Genomic DNA, 16,351 nt, shown 5'->3' on the forward strand with positions numbered 1-16,351 from the left:
GCACAGGGCCAGAACTAGAGTAGGCAAAGTAAGCTTTGTGGTTATTCACCAGGGTTTTCCATCTGCTTACGGGGCTCACTCAAGCATCGCCACCACTGAGGGCCTTCTGAGGGCCAGACTCAGTGCCAGGCTCCAAGGAGCAGATGGCTCAGGCTCCTCTCCAGACTCCATGGAGCTCACAGTCTACAGAGAACGATTTCATGTGGAAATAGGGACAGATGACAACAGAGTGATACCTGCCGTAATAGGGGCAAGGTGTTGCCAGAGTCCATAGGAAGACAGGTACAGGAAGACAGGCTCCAAAGAGGAGATGATGAGTGAGCGGGCCTTAGGAGATGAGGAGGGGAAGGGCCCTCCAGAGACAGAAGCAGCAAATGCAAGGCACAGAGGTGTGAGGTGCAGCTGGTGAGCTTCCTTCCACGTGGCCTGAGCTCAAGGGTGTGGAAGTTGTGTCAGGGTTCGTGGGGCAGCCCACTGTCCCACTGGCTAGCCCACTGGTCCTCAATGTGGGATCAGCAGCAACAGAAGCACCTTGGAACTGGTTAGAAACACAAATTCTCGGTCTCCACCTTGGACCTACTAAGTCAGAAACTAGAGGCAAGGTGCAGAAATCTGTATTTGAACAAGCCCTCTAGATGATTCTGATGCACGCTTAAGTCTGAGACCCATCAGACATCCTCCTGTAGGCAACAATGAGCCAAGGAGAAGGGAGGAACAGAAGGAGGCAGGATCAGACTGTACTTCATGACAAGCACTGGGCTGGTAAAAGGCCCACATCTGAAAGCAGGTCCCACGCTGGAAAAAAAAAAAAAAATTTCCTGGCAGTCCAGTGGTTAAGACTCCACACTCCCAAAGCAAGGGGCACGGGTTTAATCCCTGGTCGCGGAACTAAGATCCCACATGTCACACAAGGCTGTCAAAAACAAACAAAAGTTGGTCCCACGTGAACCCTCAGCTCCAGCAGGACAGAGCTGCAGCGTGTAGCAGAACCATCTATCTTCACATGTAAGGGAGGGGCTCCTGGAAAGTCAGAGACCCCTGGGGGACACAGAGTCTGCTGCCAGGGTGACCACCTGTCACTTGGAGAAAGAGGGCAGCACCCTGCAGAGGGTCAATGAAGGGGAACTGGTTATCATGGCAACCTCCCCTCAGGTGGGATAGGACAAAGGAAGAGGAAGTCTGTGGTCCCGAGGTATCCACCCCATCCCTAGGTGGGAGCACCACAGTCCCAGGCTCCTCCTATGACTGCGTGTGGCCCAGCATCTCCTTCTCTGTCCACCTGGGGCCCAAGTGGCAATTTCCTCCCCTCCCCATCATGAGGCCACACCCTCCTGCCACAGTCTAAGGGCTGGGGGGCTGTCTCCTCGGTTACAGCCCAGGCCCTTGTATCCATGGTGACCCTCTCTTAAGAGGCCCCAGATCCTCATCTGCTAGGCCAGCAATGTCCTTTGCCAAGGCTGGTTCTGGGAGCAGTGACCCAGATCAGGAGTAGGGCGCTTCCATTTTTTTCTTCAGTTGGCACATGGTGAGAAAAAGAGGTACAAGATGATTCAACACGTTACCTTCTGCCAGGAGATGGACACAGAGGGTGCCTTAAATAGCTTTCCGAGGTCCAACCTGACGCTTAGGAGAAAGCAAACTGCACCCTCAACCCCAGTGAAGTACAAAGCACAGGGGGATTCTAGAGTCCGAAAGGCCTGGGTTTGAGTCTTGGTGCAGTTATCTTGGGCAGCCTGTGTCACTTTTTGAGCCTCAGTTTCCTCACCTGTACACTGGAGATATTAGTATTTACCCTTTAGGGTCCCGCAAGATTCAGTAAGAAAATGCATCTGACTGAGAAGCATAGTGCCTGGCACCCCACTGTGTCTTATCTTCCTGTCCTCAGGTTCAGGAGGAGGAACGCCTGCTCCTGAGTGAGACCCCTCATTGCTGGTGGGACCCCCACTGGGCAAGAGCCATGGCTCTGGGCTCAGAAGTACTCCATAAACATCGACTGCTGGTGCTGTTATTATTACTATTAATCAGCTGGCAATGAATGGTAAATTGCTTCCTCCAGGTAATTTACATTTCCTATTGTCATTGTAATCTTCATTCAATGCAATCTGATACAGGGATGTTTTCTAGAAAGCAGGAGCCATGTTGTGCTTCTTAGTTTTCCTGCAGTGCCTGGCTCCGGTCCTGGCAGGGGCACCCAAGCAGCTCAGCGTTGAAAGGACTTGGAAATCACCTACTCTAACTCAGCGTGCAAGGCAGAACGCTCTCTTCCCTGGCTTTATCAAGCGCTTGGACGCCTCCGGGGATGAGGTCCTTACTCCCTGTTGAAGATGGACTAGTGCCTACAACTCCAGGGTGGCTGAGCTTCGTGGGGTGAGCAGGAGCTAAATGGGCAACTGCAGGAGTTGGGGTGATGGGAACTCCCGGGGCCACCCCTACGCCCTAGCAGCCCCCCTTCCTCTCCCACTGAGAGTTGATAATAGGAGTGGTTCTAATTATGCTCTAATTGTTTTCTTTCAGGCAGTTTTCTCTGGAGCCAAAGAGTTCAGAGTTCATGAATAAATGACGAGGGAGGAAGCAGAAGGGATGTTTATCGATCCACAAATCTCCACGTGCCAGTGTCTGCCCCACAAATGCTTGGGCATGCAGCTGTGTACAGTTTTGCAATGTATACATGCATGCGTGTGTGCTAAGTCACTTTGGTCATGTCTGACTCTTTGCAACCCTATGGACTGTAGCCTGCCAGGCTTCTCTGTCCATGGGATTCTCCCGGCAAGAATACTGGAGTGGGTTGCCATGCCCTCCTCCAGGGGATCTTCCCAACCCAGGGATTGAACCTGCGTCTCTTTATATCTCCTGCATTGGCAGGTGGGTTCTTTACCCTAGCACACCTGCGAAGCCCCTGTATACATACATACAAACACAGAGATATACACACCACAGGCCCCAGATACCTCTCTTCAAAGGACTGGTGGGGGGTGGGGGGGTGGTAAAAGGAAGGTAACAAGAAGTGTGCAAAACTGACTTTGGGTTCTAGTCTCAACTCTGCCATTGACTTGCACTGTCTTTGCATTAAGTCGCTTTAGGCGTGTCTGACTCTGTGCAACCCCGTGGACTGTAGCCCGCCAAGCTCCTCTGCCCATGGGACTCTCCAGGCAAGAATACTGGAGTGGGTTGCCATGCTCTCCTCCAGGGAATCTTCCTGACCCAGGGACTGAACCTAGGTCTCTTACATCTCCTGCACTGGCAGGCGGATTCTTTACCACTAGCTTAGGCAAATCCTAGTTTTCCCAGGTGGAGAGTATGGAGGGGAAGTGATGTGTCTTGATACCCTCCTCTCAGGAGACCCAGCCTTTAGGGCTTCAGTGGGTGCCATCCAGCTAGACAGAACCGTGGGTGAGGGCACTGTGGCCCTCAGACTGCCCTCTCATCTGGATGCCTCCTTCCCTGAGAAGAACTGGCCAAGCAGCCAGGGCCTCCAGGGAGGTGGCAGGAGGATCTCATGTATGTCTATGCTGGCAGGATGCCTAGTAAAGATAAGTAGGGGCTCTGGACTTGAGGCTTTTGGGGCCCTGGGCAAGGCACTTGAACTTCTTGAGTCTCAGTTGCTTTGTCTGCTAAACCTGTGTGATGAAGGTTCACCCAGAATGTATACTGAGTGGTCTTAGCCAAATGCTTAGCATACAGTAAGCATCTGGTAAGTGGTAGTTATTATTGCGAATACTGTCAACACTCTGCAAGGTACAGGTTGATGCCTTCATAACACATGAAGAAACTAGGCACAGAGAGGTTAAATACCTTGCCCCAGACCACGCATTAAATGACAGGATTTGAACCCAAGCCCACCTGACCCCAAGCTCTGGGCTCCAGTGTTGCTTCTCTGATGTGTTTGATCAATCTGGGCCCCAACAGTTGGCACATAGTCAGTACCAGCTCTTAGGGACGTATGGATATTATGGCATACAGTATCCATAATATGCTGAATGACAGAGAAAGGAGGTTAAAAAAAAAAGAGAGAGAGAGTATAACAATGCTGTTTCCAGTGACCAAGGTTGGGGTAGATTGATTAAAGTACTAGACCAAGATTTCCTTCAAGGTCAAATAGAAGTGCTGGATCTGAGAGACCCCTATCTATGGCTGCGGCCAGGCCAGGTGGTGATCAAGGGGTTCTTGGTGTGCACTTTTAGAATGAAACCTTTTCACCTTTTATGACTTCCACTAAGAGGCCAAAGTTAGCCATCCTGACTCTGGCATCAGCCAGACCCGGCTGTGTCACTGCCTTGCTGGGTGACACTGGGCAGGTAACTGTTCCTCTCTGAATCTCAGAGGCCTCCTCTAGGAGGTGAGGAGAAGAGTGGTCCAGCTCTGGGGATGTGGGATGACACAGGTGAGGCCATATGCTGGAGGCTAAGAGCGGGATTTGGAGTCAGCCTGCCAGGTTTGTATCCCAGCTCCTCCACTGCCTGACATAACTGCCTGTGGCCTTGGAGTCTGCTCCTGGAAAACAGGGCTCACAACTGTCTACCACATGGGGTGTAGTGAGTGTGAATAGGCTACTACAGGTAAAGCAGTTGTGACATTAGGCAGTGCTTTGAAACGCTCCGTAAATCTTCTCTATTGGACATTTTACACATGGGGAAACTGAGCCCTGGAGCGGGGCGAAGACTTCTCTGAAGTCATGGAGCCAGTGCACAGCAGAGCCGGGCCCATGCGGGAGCCAGCTGTGTGCACGGCTCCTTGTCTAGCCTGTGTCCAGACTGTGGCTTGATAACCTCAGACCTTTCACAGCACCTGGGCCATCCTGCTCCAGCCTTGAGGACTCTGGGGCGGGGGGAGGGGAGGCTGACGCTCCTGCCTCCTGCTCTCCCTGGTGGCTCTGAGGCTAGCTCAGACCAGCGGGGTATGTCAGAGGGCAAGGAGCACCTGGCTGGCCCCTCCACTCCAGGGCTGGCCGCTGAGACCTCAGAAACAATCCAGGGGTCCAGGACCAGAACGCCATTTGTCAGCCCTGCGTGGTGGTAGCGGGCTTGTCTCCATGGCAACAGTGCAGTGTGAAGGCATCCTGGCAGCATCAGGGAGCGCGCTGAGTAGTGTAAACAGAGGCTGCAGTAGATTACACGCCTATTATGAGCAGTCTCGGGCTCGGAGCACTGGTAATTATGCCTAATTGTGCATTTAATTGTGTAATTGAAAACCCACGTCTCTGGTTCAGGCTGGGGCTGCAGAACCTAACGCCCCCACCCCTCCAAAAAGAGGCATAGGAGCCACCCCACCCTAATAATCCCAGGGCTGCCTCTCCTTCGAGGGCAATGGGTAGCCGGAGTGAGCATGGAGTAAAGTACCTGCAGACCTCTACTCTTCCCCACTTCGGTGCTGAAGAAGGAGCTCAGCCAGGCTCTGTGATTTGGGGTGGTGGGGGAGCAGGCTCAAGGTAAAGGGGCATGGTGAAAGCACAAAAGTGTTCACAATTTTTATTATTCATAATATACACCATTTTGTACGATAGCCACTGTCCTCTCAGGACCTAGAATCAGCATCTGGTGCTTCCAAAGGACTTGGATCATCATTAGATCAGTACACATCCAAGTCATCCAACCTACATGTTAATCCTTAATCACTGTGAGAGACAGGGAACTCATCACTCAACTGTCAGCCCACTACGGCAGAGCCTCTGTAGTTTGAAAACCGCTGATGGAGTTCAACACCCTCTCCTCCATCCCCTGGTTTCACAGACTGGAGAAAAAGAGGCCCAGAGAGAGACAGGACCAGCTCAAAGTTGCACAGCAAGTGAGTACCAGAATCCTGGGATTCTGACTTGCAGCTGAGGGTGTATTTTGTACCCTAAAGTGACCAAGAATCATGGTTCTGGGCAGCAGCAAGAATCATGCCCAGAAGTTTGTAGATGCTTCATAAATATTTGCTGAATGCCACTCGGGGTAGTGTTAGTTGAGGCAATGTTTGCCCTCTTTTCCGACAGTATTTTATCTTCCTAGGGGTGAGGAAGTTCCCCTGAGGAGTTAGTGATGGGTTAGAACCTCCTACTCTGAGCCTCTGTAGCCTGAGACTTGATTTTACAACCAAATATGCCATGTGGGTATTTGGGATAGGGAATCTCATTCAAACAGACAGCGGAAGGAAGAGGTTCCCCGAGTCCTGGACAACCTGACACCCAGGTGTCAAGCTCAGGCAGGTCTTTGGCAGCAGGAGTCTCCTCCTCCACCCAGAGCCTGATACTCCCATCAGTCACCACTGCCTGCAGCAAAGTGGGCTGATGTGGCAGCAGCTCTGATCTCTACCCAGGAAAGGATGGAACTCATCTATGAGTCAGAGCTGCAGAGGTCCTTTGAGATGAGGAGTCCAACCTTCTCCCTTTACAGAGGAGGACGCAGAGAGCCAAGCTTCCTCTCTGATCTCCTCTGAGTGAGTGCTGGCTTCTCTCTGCCTTATCTCAGGTCACCCTCACTGCAGTCCCATGAGAATGTGCTATTATCATTCCCATTTTAGGCAAGAGAAGATCGAGGGACAGTAAGGCAGAAGGCCACACAGATTTAGCAGAACCTCTGCTTCAACTAGTTTAATAAAAGGACATGTCCATTTCCTATCCCACGATATTCAGGTTCATAGAATCTGCTGTCTCATTTCCAAGGCATTCCAGAGTGAACCCTGGGACTTCCTTGGTAGTCCTGTGGTTAAGAATCCGCCTTCCAATTCAGGGGATGCGAGTTCGATCCCTGGTAGGGAAACGAAGATCCCACGTGCCACAGGGCAACTGAGCCCACGTGACTGCAAACTACAGAGCCCACGTGCTCTGGAACTCAAGCACAACTAGAGAGAAGCCCATGCACCACAGCGAATACCTCACGTGCTGCAACCAAGACCTGATGCAGCTAAAAACAACTAAATACATAAAAATTTATTTAAAAAAAATAAAATAAGAAAATTATAAATACATTTATTTAAGTAAATGTACTTTTTAAAAGACTGTGAACACTTTGTGGGCTCCTAGGCAGCCTATTTTAACTCCAGGAAGGACAATTCTCTGAGGCAGATTACTAGGACCCTGATTCAGAGAAGTGCAGGTGGAACCTCACAGAGGTTAAGTGTCTTACCCAAGGTCACCCGGCTATAAAGAGACAAGAGATGGAGCTCAACCCCCAGCCAGATGACACAGCTCAAGCTCTTCCCAGTTGAACTTCCTGCCTCTGGATATACTAGCTGCTTTGAAAAGCAGGGGCCAGGAGGCCAGGGTAAGCCATCAGAACCCACAGCCTCAGCAACTGCTCTTCCAAAACCCCAGTACTTGCTGGCACAAGTCCCCGGGAGGCGTGCTTTGCTGCCCGAGGCTCTCTCTCAGTCTTTGAATCACCATCCTTCTCCCTCTCCAGGACCAGCAGGGAGACCAAGAGCATAAGGACTGGGGTCCCGACTAAAGCCATCTCCACCCACTGTGGCCAGGAGTTGGCCTTTAAAAACACATCTCTGCACTTCCCCGGCGGTACAAATAAGAGTCCACCTGCCAATGGGGCGGGGGGATACAGGTTTGATTCCTGGTCTGGGAAGATTCCTCATGTTGTGGAGCAGCTAAGCCCATGCGCCACCACGACCGAGTCCGCGTGCCTACTGCCTGTGTTCCACAACAAGAGAAGCCACCTCAGTGAGAAGCCCGTGTGCAGCAATGAAGAGTAGTCCCCTGCCCCCAACTAGAGAAAGCCTGTGCAAAGCCACGAAGACCTAGTGCAACCAAAAATGAACTAATTAAAAAAACCCCACATCTCTGGTCTCAGCCTGCTTCCCATCACTCACTACTCCCTGAAACTAGAGGAGAAAAGAGACTTCAACCATCAGAGCAGACCATCTCTACTTGGTCCAGATTTTGCAACTATTCTCAGATCCTTTCCCCTTGATCATTTATGTGACACCTAGACTGTATCTTCTGTTTCCTTGGCAACCAGTCATTTCATTCTTCTGACTTCAGTATGCCCATCAGTAAATGGGTATAAAGACCATCCCTATCTCATCGAGTTGTTATGAGGGCTGATAAGTCTTCAATACAGGTTAATTTCTTGGGTAATTTGTTCTGAACCTGTGTCATAAATTCCCTTAAACCTAACACAGGCCTTGGGGTGAGTGGAAGTGGGGATGGTGGATGGGGTTAGCATTTGAATAAGCAGCTCAGCAGGTCTGGCATCTAGTCATCTAGTAACAATTCTTTACGGATGAAGGAAGATTTAGATTATTCCATCAGCTTCCACATTCTGCATCTCCCAAATCCTACAGGAGACACAACAGGGCATGCATGGTAGAAGCTGTGGAGTTCTAGATCTGATGTGTGAATCCTCTTCTGTCCCCAGTATATGGGTGGCCATGGATAAGCCAGATAGTAACAAGGGACAAGGTATATAAAATGCTTAGTGTAGTGCCTGGCTCACAGCACACACCAAATAAAAAGGAAATCGTTCCTATTATTTTTTCTGACAGAACCACATATTTTCCATATAAAGAAACTAAGACTTGAAGAGTTTATGGGTACGACTCTGATCACTAAAATCTCTAATCCAGGCAGAGATGGGAGCTGAAGTGACTTATCCGAACCTCAAGGCCACAGGGAGCACTTACCTGGGCCAGCGCTGTCTGGTCATCAGCTAAGGGAACACCCTCAAACTGCCATGGGGTACCATGGTTATTCTGATTACTTTATAGCAGAGGCTCAGAGAAGGTAAGGGACTTTCTGGAAGTCACAAAGCAAGGCAGCAATGTCTGCCTGATCCCAGAGGTACTGGTCTTTCACCCCACTATGCCAGATCTCAGAGTGGCTGCCATTTATGGGGTACTTATGTCAAATTCGCCCGGCCACCCACCCCTGCAAAGGAGCAGAACCAGAGTTGTATGTTGCCCCCTGCCCCAATCCAGGGTCTTGAGGGCTGTTTGGCCTTAGTCTGTCCATCTGCAAAAGGGACTTGATTACCTGAGCCCCTATGTTGCCCAAAGGGGTATAAGGAACAAAGAGGGCCAATGCCCTGACTCTGAAGCCGGGCCCAAGGACCAGAGCAGAGCTGGCCACTCCCCAGGAAGCCCTGAGCGTGCAGATGCAGCTGCTTCTGAGTGCAGACCCCTGCAGAACCCAGTTCCGTCTGGTCTCCACCATCACTGCTGCTAATAACGACATCAATCAGGTTGACCATGTTTCACACCATTACTCGCAGCTCAGCAGGAAGCAACATATTTCCCCCCCTCATCTACTACCTTCCAGAAAGCAAAGAGCTTTCCAGAAGGGAAAAGAATAAAATCGGTGGGTTTTTTTTTTTTTTTTTTTGAGTACCTACTATGTACACGGCAGCTGGCTAAGCCCTTTTTCCAACTCTGAGGGGTAAGGATAACTCTTTTTCTTGGACAGAGAAAGACACTGCAGCCCAGAGGAGCGAATGCATGTGTCCAAGGTCACCCAGAGCGGGGACAAGAACAACCATGGCCATGATGTATTACTGACCACTCACTGGCTCACGGAGCCCAGCAGGTGCGTGATCCTACTGAAATAGTACCATTTTAGTTTTCAGATAAGGGAACTGAGGCTTGACGCAGTGAAGAGATCCGAGGCCACAGGCTGCTGAAGCGTGAGTAGCAGAGTGACACAAGACAGAGAGGGTGGCTCTCTGCTCAGGCCAAAGAGCGCATGAATCTTGGTTCTGTCACTGACTAGCTTAGACCTCTCTGAGCCTTGGTTTCCTCATCAGAAAAAGGGGCTAATAAAAACCTCTATCACATTTTGTAGGGTAACAATAAGAAGGATAAAAGCAGTAAAATAGCTTACGTTTCGATCGTTGAAGACACACTAGGCACTCTGCCAAGTACGTTACATATGTAAGCTCATTGGGTTAAATGAGGTAATGCATATAAAGTGCTTAGCACAGGAGTCCAGAAATGGGAGTGATAATGACGATGGTGAAGAAATTGATGATGATTCCCTTGGGTAAATCTCCCCGGTTCATCTTCTTACTGAAAGAATAGCATAGCCTGCAAGGTTTCAGGAAGGAGGTGGACTAGGAAAGAAGGGCAGGGGAGGTAAATGGGAAAAGCACAAAAATTAGGAATAACATTAATAATGTCAAGATGATACACCAGGTAAGGAGAAAGCAAGGGGCCCAAGATGTTCCACATAGTGGAACCAAACTGACACATGGGAACCTCCAGGCCAGTCCAGACATTCTCCCAGTGTGCCAGATGGGCAGAGCTAAGCAGGACCCTAGAGACACAGACCGGTGGTTCTTCCCATTTTAAGATGAGGAAAAGCCAAGGCTTGCTGTAGGGAAAAGACTTGCCTAAGTTCACCGGATGTCAGTGAGGAAGGCTGACTCTCCAGGCCTCAAGACTCTCAGCTTCATGTCCAATTATGTGCTGCTTCCCACAAAGGAAGAGTGCAGGATGGCCCTTGGATATGTCTGGGTCACAATTCCGGGGAAGCATCTCAGGATATACATCATTAAGATAATAACAATACGGACTTCCCTGGTGTCCAGTGGTTAAGAATCTGCCTGCTGATGCAGGGGACACAGGTCCGACTGCTAGTCTGGGAAGATCCCACATGCTGCGGAGCAGCTAAGCGTGTGGGCCACAGCTACTGAAACCTGTGTGCTTTAGAGCCTGGGTTCTGCAACAAGAGACGCCGCTGCAATAAGAAACCACGCACCACAGCTAGAGAGCAAGCCCTGTTTTCCGCAACTAGAGAAAGTTCGAGTGCGACAACAGAGACCCAGTGCAGTGAAAAAAACACATTTAAAAATTTTTTCTAAAAAGATAACAACAACAAAAAGTTACAGTTTACTGAATGCTTATTCTGTGCCTGGCACAGTGCAAGCTATATGCATTTAACTCTCACAACACTTCTAAGGATTGGGTACCCTTTTCTTTTTTAAAAAGTATTTATTTATTTTTGGCTGTACAGGGTTTTTCGTTGCTGCTCGAGCTTTCTCTAGTTGCAGAGGGCGGAGGCTATTCTCTAGCTGAGGCTTCTCACTGAGGTGGCTTCTCTAGTTTCCACAGGTCCCGGGGTGCAGGAGCGTCAGTAGGTGCAGCACATGGGCTCAGCAGGTATAGGCTCCAGAGCACAGGCTTAGTTGCCTTGCAGCACGTGGGATCTTCCTGGACCAAGGATCAAACAGGTGTTCTGCATTGCAAGGCAGATTTTTAACCACTGGACAACCAGGGAAGTCCCTCGGGAACTGTTTCTATCATCTCCATTTAACAGATGACAAAACGTGACTCAGAGAGGCCAAGCAACTTGCTTATGATCACACAGCTAGGAAGTGACAGAGCCAGGACTCAGTCCCATGTCTGTCCTGTCAAACTCCAGAGGCTTGTCCTCTGTACTTGTCTACCTGAACAGTTCAGCCCCCACCTGCTTCCTCCACCCTCTAGTGCACCCTCACACCCTACTCCCTCACCCAAAGCAAGTCTAACCCAACTCCAGAAGAGCGTTTAGAACTGGGCTGTTTTATTGTAATCATCAAACCCTACATGAGAAAGAAAAATGATACAGTTCTTCTGCAAAAGTTTTTAGCTGAGAAACATTTAGCGGCCTCTTCCTTCTCTGCCCTTTTCCACTGGATGAAAAAACAGGCTCCCTTCTTCCTGGTTGGTGAATTCTACCATCCAGGAGCACATTACGGAGGCTGCAAGGCAGCAGAGGCTCCTGGGAATTAGCGACAGCTGAAGGGACCCACTGCAATCGGCCCAGACAGAGCAACAGACCCAAGAGACCAATTTCCAAGTCCCTTCTTGGAGCACCTCCCCAGATTATCTCATGGAATGCTCACAAGCTACCCAAAGGCATCCAGTAAGACCAAGAAGGATCAGAATCCCACCCAGGTCTTGTCAGATTCCAGAGCCACTTATGCTGGTGAGCCCTCCAAGTGGAAAGGTGGGTTTAGCTGAGCTGGGGAGAGCTACGGAGGCAGGTAAGAGAGAAGCAGGGAGACTGTCTCGCCACCTTCATTTATCTACAGAGAAGTAAGCACCCCTCATCACAGCCAGAGCTACTTATTTTCCAGTAAAGAAGGCAAGGGAGGATGCTGGTCAGCTGCCTGGCTTTATAGCCCTTAACTAGAGAACTCTGGACCAGTAAATTCATAGGATTGTTATGAGAATTAAATGAGTTAATACATGGAAAAGGGCTTACAAGGGCACCTCGCACCTAGTAACTGTTCCCCAAAGCTAAGGACTGTTATTATCATCAACAGAGAATACGGTGGGTCTGGGCATAGAAGGAAACGTCTTCATCTTCTACTCCATTTGGTTATTTATTGATTTAATCATTTTATAAAATGTATATGTTACTTTTCTTTCTTTCTTTTCCTTTTTTATTTGCAGCAAGTGGATCTTAAGTTGCAGTAAGCAGACTCTTAGATGCTGCGTGTGGGATCTAGATCCCTGACCTGGGCTTGAACCCGGGCCCCCGACATTGGGAGCGATGAGTCTTAGCCAGTGGACCACCAAGACACCCCTGTATGTTACTTCTCTAATAAGAAAAAGTCCTAGTTTAAAATTTTAAAATAAACTCAGAAAGAAAAATTCCTTGGAAAGTTTCATCACTTTTTGGAATTTTATGTTCCTGAAAGGAGATAAAGAAGGGTGTTTCTACCAGGAGCCAGGAGTTGCCAAATAACTGATTCACTCATTTACTTTACAAATATTAATGGAGTGCCAGGCACTGTTCCAGCTGCTGGGGATTTAGCAGGAACAAAACAGATAATCTCTGCCCTTCTGGAGTTTCCATTCTACCTGATCTTAATTAATCCCTCCTGCCAACCTCAAGGATGAGCAATTTGTAGAGAGGCTGACCAAGATGTCACTTGCCCTGCAGCCCACAGCTGGGAGCAGGGCTCCAATCTTCAGGGCCCAGATGTTTGGGCCACTGTCCAAGAGGGCAGGTCTGTGGATGGAGTGTTTGGGGCTGGGGTCCCCAAGAGGAAAGAAGAAAGATGAATGGGGTCTGTATATCCATATTCAAAGCTTCCTTCAGCTTTACTGTATGTACACACCAGTGGTGGAGGAAGGGCAATGGATGCAGGCAAAAGTGGAACCCAGACTAGACCTCTTTACTGGTTAGATCTCAGCTTTAGCATAGGCAGGAGATCCTGGCCTCTCTTTAACCACCTTCCCAAACTCACTTGCCAGACTCTGTACTGAGGGGCAGAGCCGGTCCTCTTCAGCCCCCAAATTCACTACTCTGGCTTCCCTGAGACAAGAACCTGATTTCCCTGAGCTGGGATTATGTACAGTGTCCCCAGGTACTCCCACCCTCCCTGGGCACCCAAGTATTTCCACTCCCATCCAGGTGCCAGCCCTGTCTCACCCCCTCCAACCCCCCACCCTCCCGCCCCTCTGGTGGAAAGACTGACAATGCCTATGGCTACAGTGGTCACAGCCAAAGCAGGGAGGGCAGTCCCGCACCTGGTTGGTCAGCTGGCCCAGGACCTAGTAGCTCCTTGTGACCCTCTCCAGGGAGGGGCTCTTAGGCCTGCCCAGTCAGGAGGGTGGAGGCAGGCAGGAAGAGCACAAAGGAGTGAACGGTTCTTGGAGTCTAAGAGCCCCCCCACACACAGATGAACATGGACCAGAAATGGTCAGAGATCTAGACACATACCAAGGAGAAACGCGGAGAGAGACACACACAGGAGCAGAGAGTTTGTGAGAAACGCTCAGTGGGGCGGAGACCAGAGGCAGAGACCCACGCAAACGAGTGATCTGGAGGAAAACACACGGTAGGAACCTCAAGGGATCCACACACCCGCCTCGGACACACCCCCAAGCCCCGGAGAGCCACACTCCCACGGCGCATCTCCCCAACAGGAGGCCACTAGTCCAGTGCGGGCCAGTCGCGTGGAGCCCCAGGCGCCGGGCGGGCCGGGGACTCTCGCACAGGACGCACTCGGGGACCGGGGAGCGCCGGGAGAGAGGCGCACACAAAGAGACAGCCGGGCCAGCAGGAGCAGGCTCCGCCCGTCCGCTCCGTGACTCCAGACCACCCCCAACCCGGGCGCTCGCCCCAGACCCACACCCAGACCCACATCCCACCCGCTCGCCCCGGGACCCCGCCCCGCCGCGCCCTACCCTACCCGGCCCGGCCGCCTGGGCGCGCGGCGCTCACCAGCTGCAGGCAGCAGAAGGCGACCAGCGTGCAGCGCCCGCTGCACTTGCCCATGGCTCCGGGGGTCGCTCGCACCGACCGCCGCGGCGCCCCTCTAGTTCGGCGGCGGCCGCCGCCTCCTCCGTGCCGCGCGGGCTCCGCGTCCTCCGCACTGGGCGCCCCGGGCGGCCGGGCCGGGCGCCTTAGGGCCGGGCCCGGGAGCGCCGGGTCCTCAGGGCTGGGGCCGGCCGCTCGCGCTCGGAGTCCATGGTCCGTCCGCCCGCGCGCCGGCTCTGCCGCGCCTCCTTTGTCTGGACGCCCCGCTGCCGGGCGCGCCTCCCGCCCCGGGGCGGTTGGCGGGGAGCGCGGAGAGGGGAGCGCAGGCACCGAGCGCGGCGCAGCGCAGAGCAGCACTGCCCAGCTGGGGCAGCCGCCCGGGCGCTCGGCGGCCGCGGTTTCCCGGCCCCACCACGTGGCTCGGCCGCCGCGGCTGCTGAGAGGGAGGGCAGGAGAGGAGGGGAGGGGAGCGGAGGGGAACGGAGGGGAGCGGAGGGGAGGGGAGAGGTGGGGCGGGGCGGTCAAGGAAGCGGAGGGGTGGGGAGAAGGGGTACGGAAACCGAGGGCAGAGCCGAAGAGGCTGGGAATGAAGTGAGCAGAGGGCAGGCTTGGGTCAAACCCAGACTTCGCAGCTCGCTCGCTGTGTGACCTTGGGCAAATCACGTCACCTCTCTGGGCCTCCGTTTTCTTAACAAAATAGGAGCAATTATGATTGCTCTTGTGTTGCCACAAAGATGAAATGCAGTTATGTGAATCAAGCGCTTAGTTCTGTGCCTGGTCTCCCGAGAGTGTGGAGTATGCCTCTGTCCACCTTGTCTCCAGGGCCTGGCGGCTCCAACCTTGGCCTCTATTTCCTTCCATTCCAGTTCCCATATCTGCTACCCATCCCAGCCTCCCTCCAGAGTTCTTCCCTCTTTTTCTCTACTGGCATTTACTGAGCCCGAACTGACTGCATACACACCCCTGGGGCCCCTATGATCCAGAAATGAGCCCTGCAGCGCTGTTCCAGGACCCACTGAGCTTCCCAGGCTAGGGAACAGGCAGGCTCCCAGGGGCATGAGCACAGAGTTGCCTGACGGCAGAGGTCTGCCCAGGGGGCTGTAGTCCCCATATCCCAGGCAGCAGTGGGGAGGGAGTGAAGGACTTGTCAGTGGAAGACTGCCTTCTCCAAGACACCCCTTGAAAAGCATTCAAACTCTCAAACACATCCCCAATCCATTTACTGATTCCAGCACCACTCCTAACTTCTTACAGTCATCTTGAGGACTAGCATCACTCAAGTGGGAATCTCTGCATCATCCTCGGGGGCTTCTCTATCCCATCTGACCTGTCATTATATTCTATGAACTTACCTTCCAGCTGATATCTATGGAATACCTACTAGGTACCAGGATCTCCACTGGGGGATAAGGGGATGAACCGACCTCTGCATTCACTGAGAGAATAGTCTAGAGACAGATTGTCATCAAAACCAGAAAACATATAAATATATAATGACAAATTCTGATAAGTGCCTTAAAAGATAAGGAAGAGTAAAAGAATAAGGGGGCTGTAATTCACGTTTGGAGACCAGGAACGCCTCTTTTAGGACATGGCATTGATACCCAGATTTAGAAGGAAAGGCCAAGGTGGAGAACAGTGTTCTGGGAAAAGAAACAATTAAAAAAAATTTTTATCTATTTTTGGCTGCATCAGGTATTAGTTGGGGCACTGCAGGCTTAGTTGCCTGAGTGGCATGTGGGATCAATCCCCCTCCTTGCAAGGCAGATTCTTTAACTATGAAACCACCAGGAAAGTCCCCAAGAATGAATGTTTCTTATTCTTTCACCTTTTCTCCAGTCTCACTAGCACTCTGGACACAGAAGGCACAATGACATAGACCTTATAAGACCCATGCTTCTGGACCCAAGCAGCCTGGGTTCCAGTTGCAGCTCTGCCACTTTTGTGCAGCTTACAGAGTGAAGGACAGGGAAGCCTGGCATGCTGCAGTCCACAGGGTTGCAAAGAGTTGGACACGACTGAGTGACTGAACAACACAGGGTGAGCACTCAAATGCATAAGGTCTCCTATGACTGGCGAGATAATTTCTGGAGTCCAGTGCAAAATGAAAAGCTCCTTATGGCTCATTAGGAATGAAAACACAGCAGAGCATAAAAACAAGCACAGGGTGTGTCCCAC

General features: G+C 51.4%; 1 protein-coding gene across 1 annotated transcript in view; it reads right to left on the reverse strand.

The window, feature by feature from the left end:
- NKAIN1 (sodium/potassium transporting ATPase interacting 1) overlaps window positions 1-14,585 on the reverse strand; it is a 46,305-nt gene extending 31,720 nt beyond the window's left edge. Inside the window, exon 1 of the mRNA XM_040227969.1 lies at window positions 14,138-14,585. Within this exon, the coding sequence (XP_040083903.1) occupies window positions 14,138-14,191 (54 nt within the window). The 5' untranslated portion in view covers window positions 14,192-14,585. The remainder of the gene's footprint in view (window positions 1-14,137) is intronic.
- Window positions 14,586-16,351: the final 1,766 nt, after the last annotated feature.

This window comes from Oryx dammah, unplaced genomic scaffold (genome assembly GCF_014754425.2).
Source record: "Oryx dammah isolate SB20612 unplaced genomic scaffold, SCBI_Odam_1.1 HiC_scaffold_27, whole genome shotgun sequence".
Classification (NCBI taxonomy): domain Eukaryota; kingdom Metazoa; phylum Chordata; class Mammalia; order Artiodactyla; family Bovidae; genus Oryx; species Oryx dammah.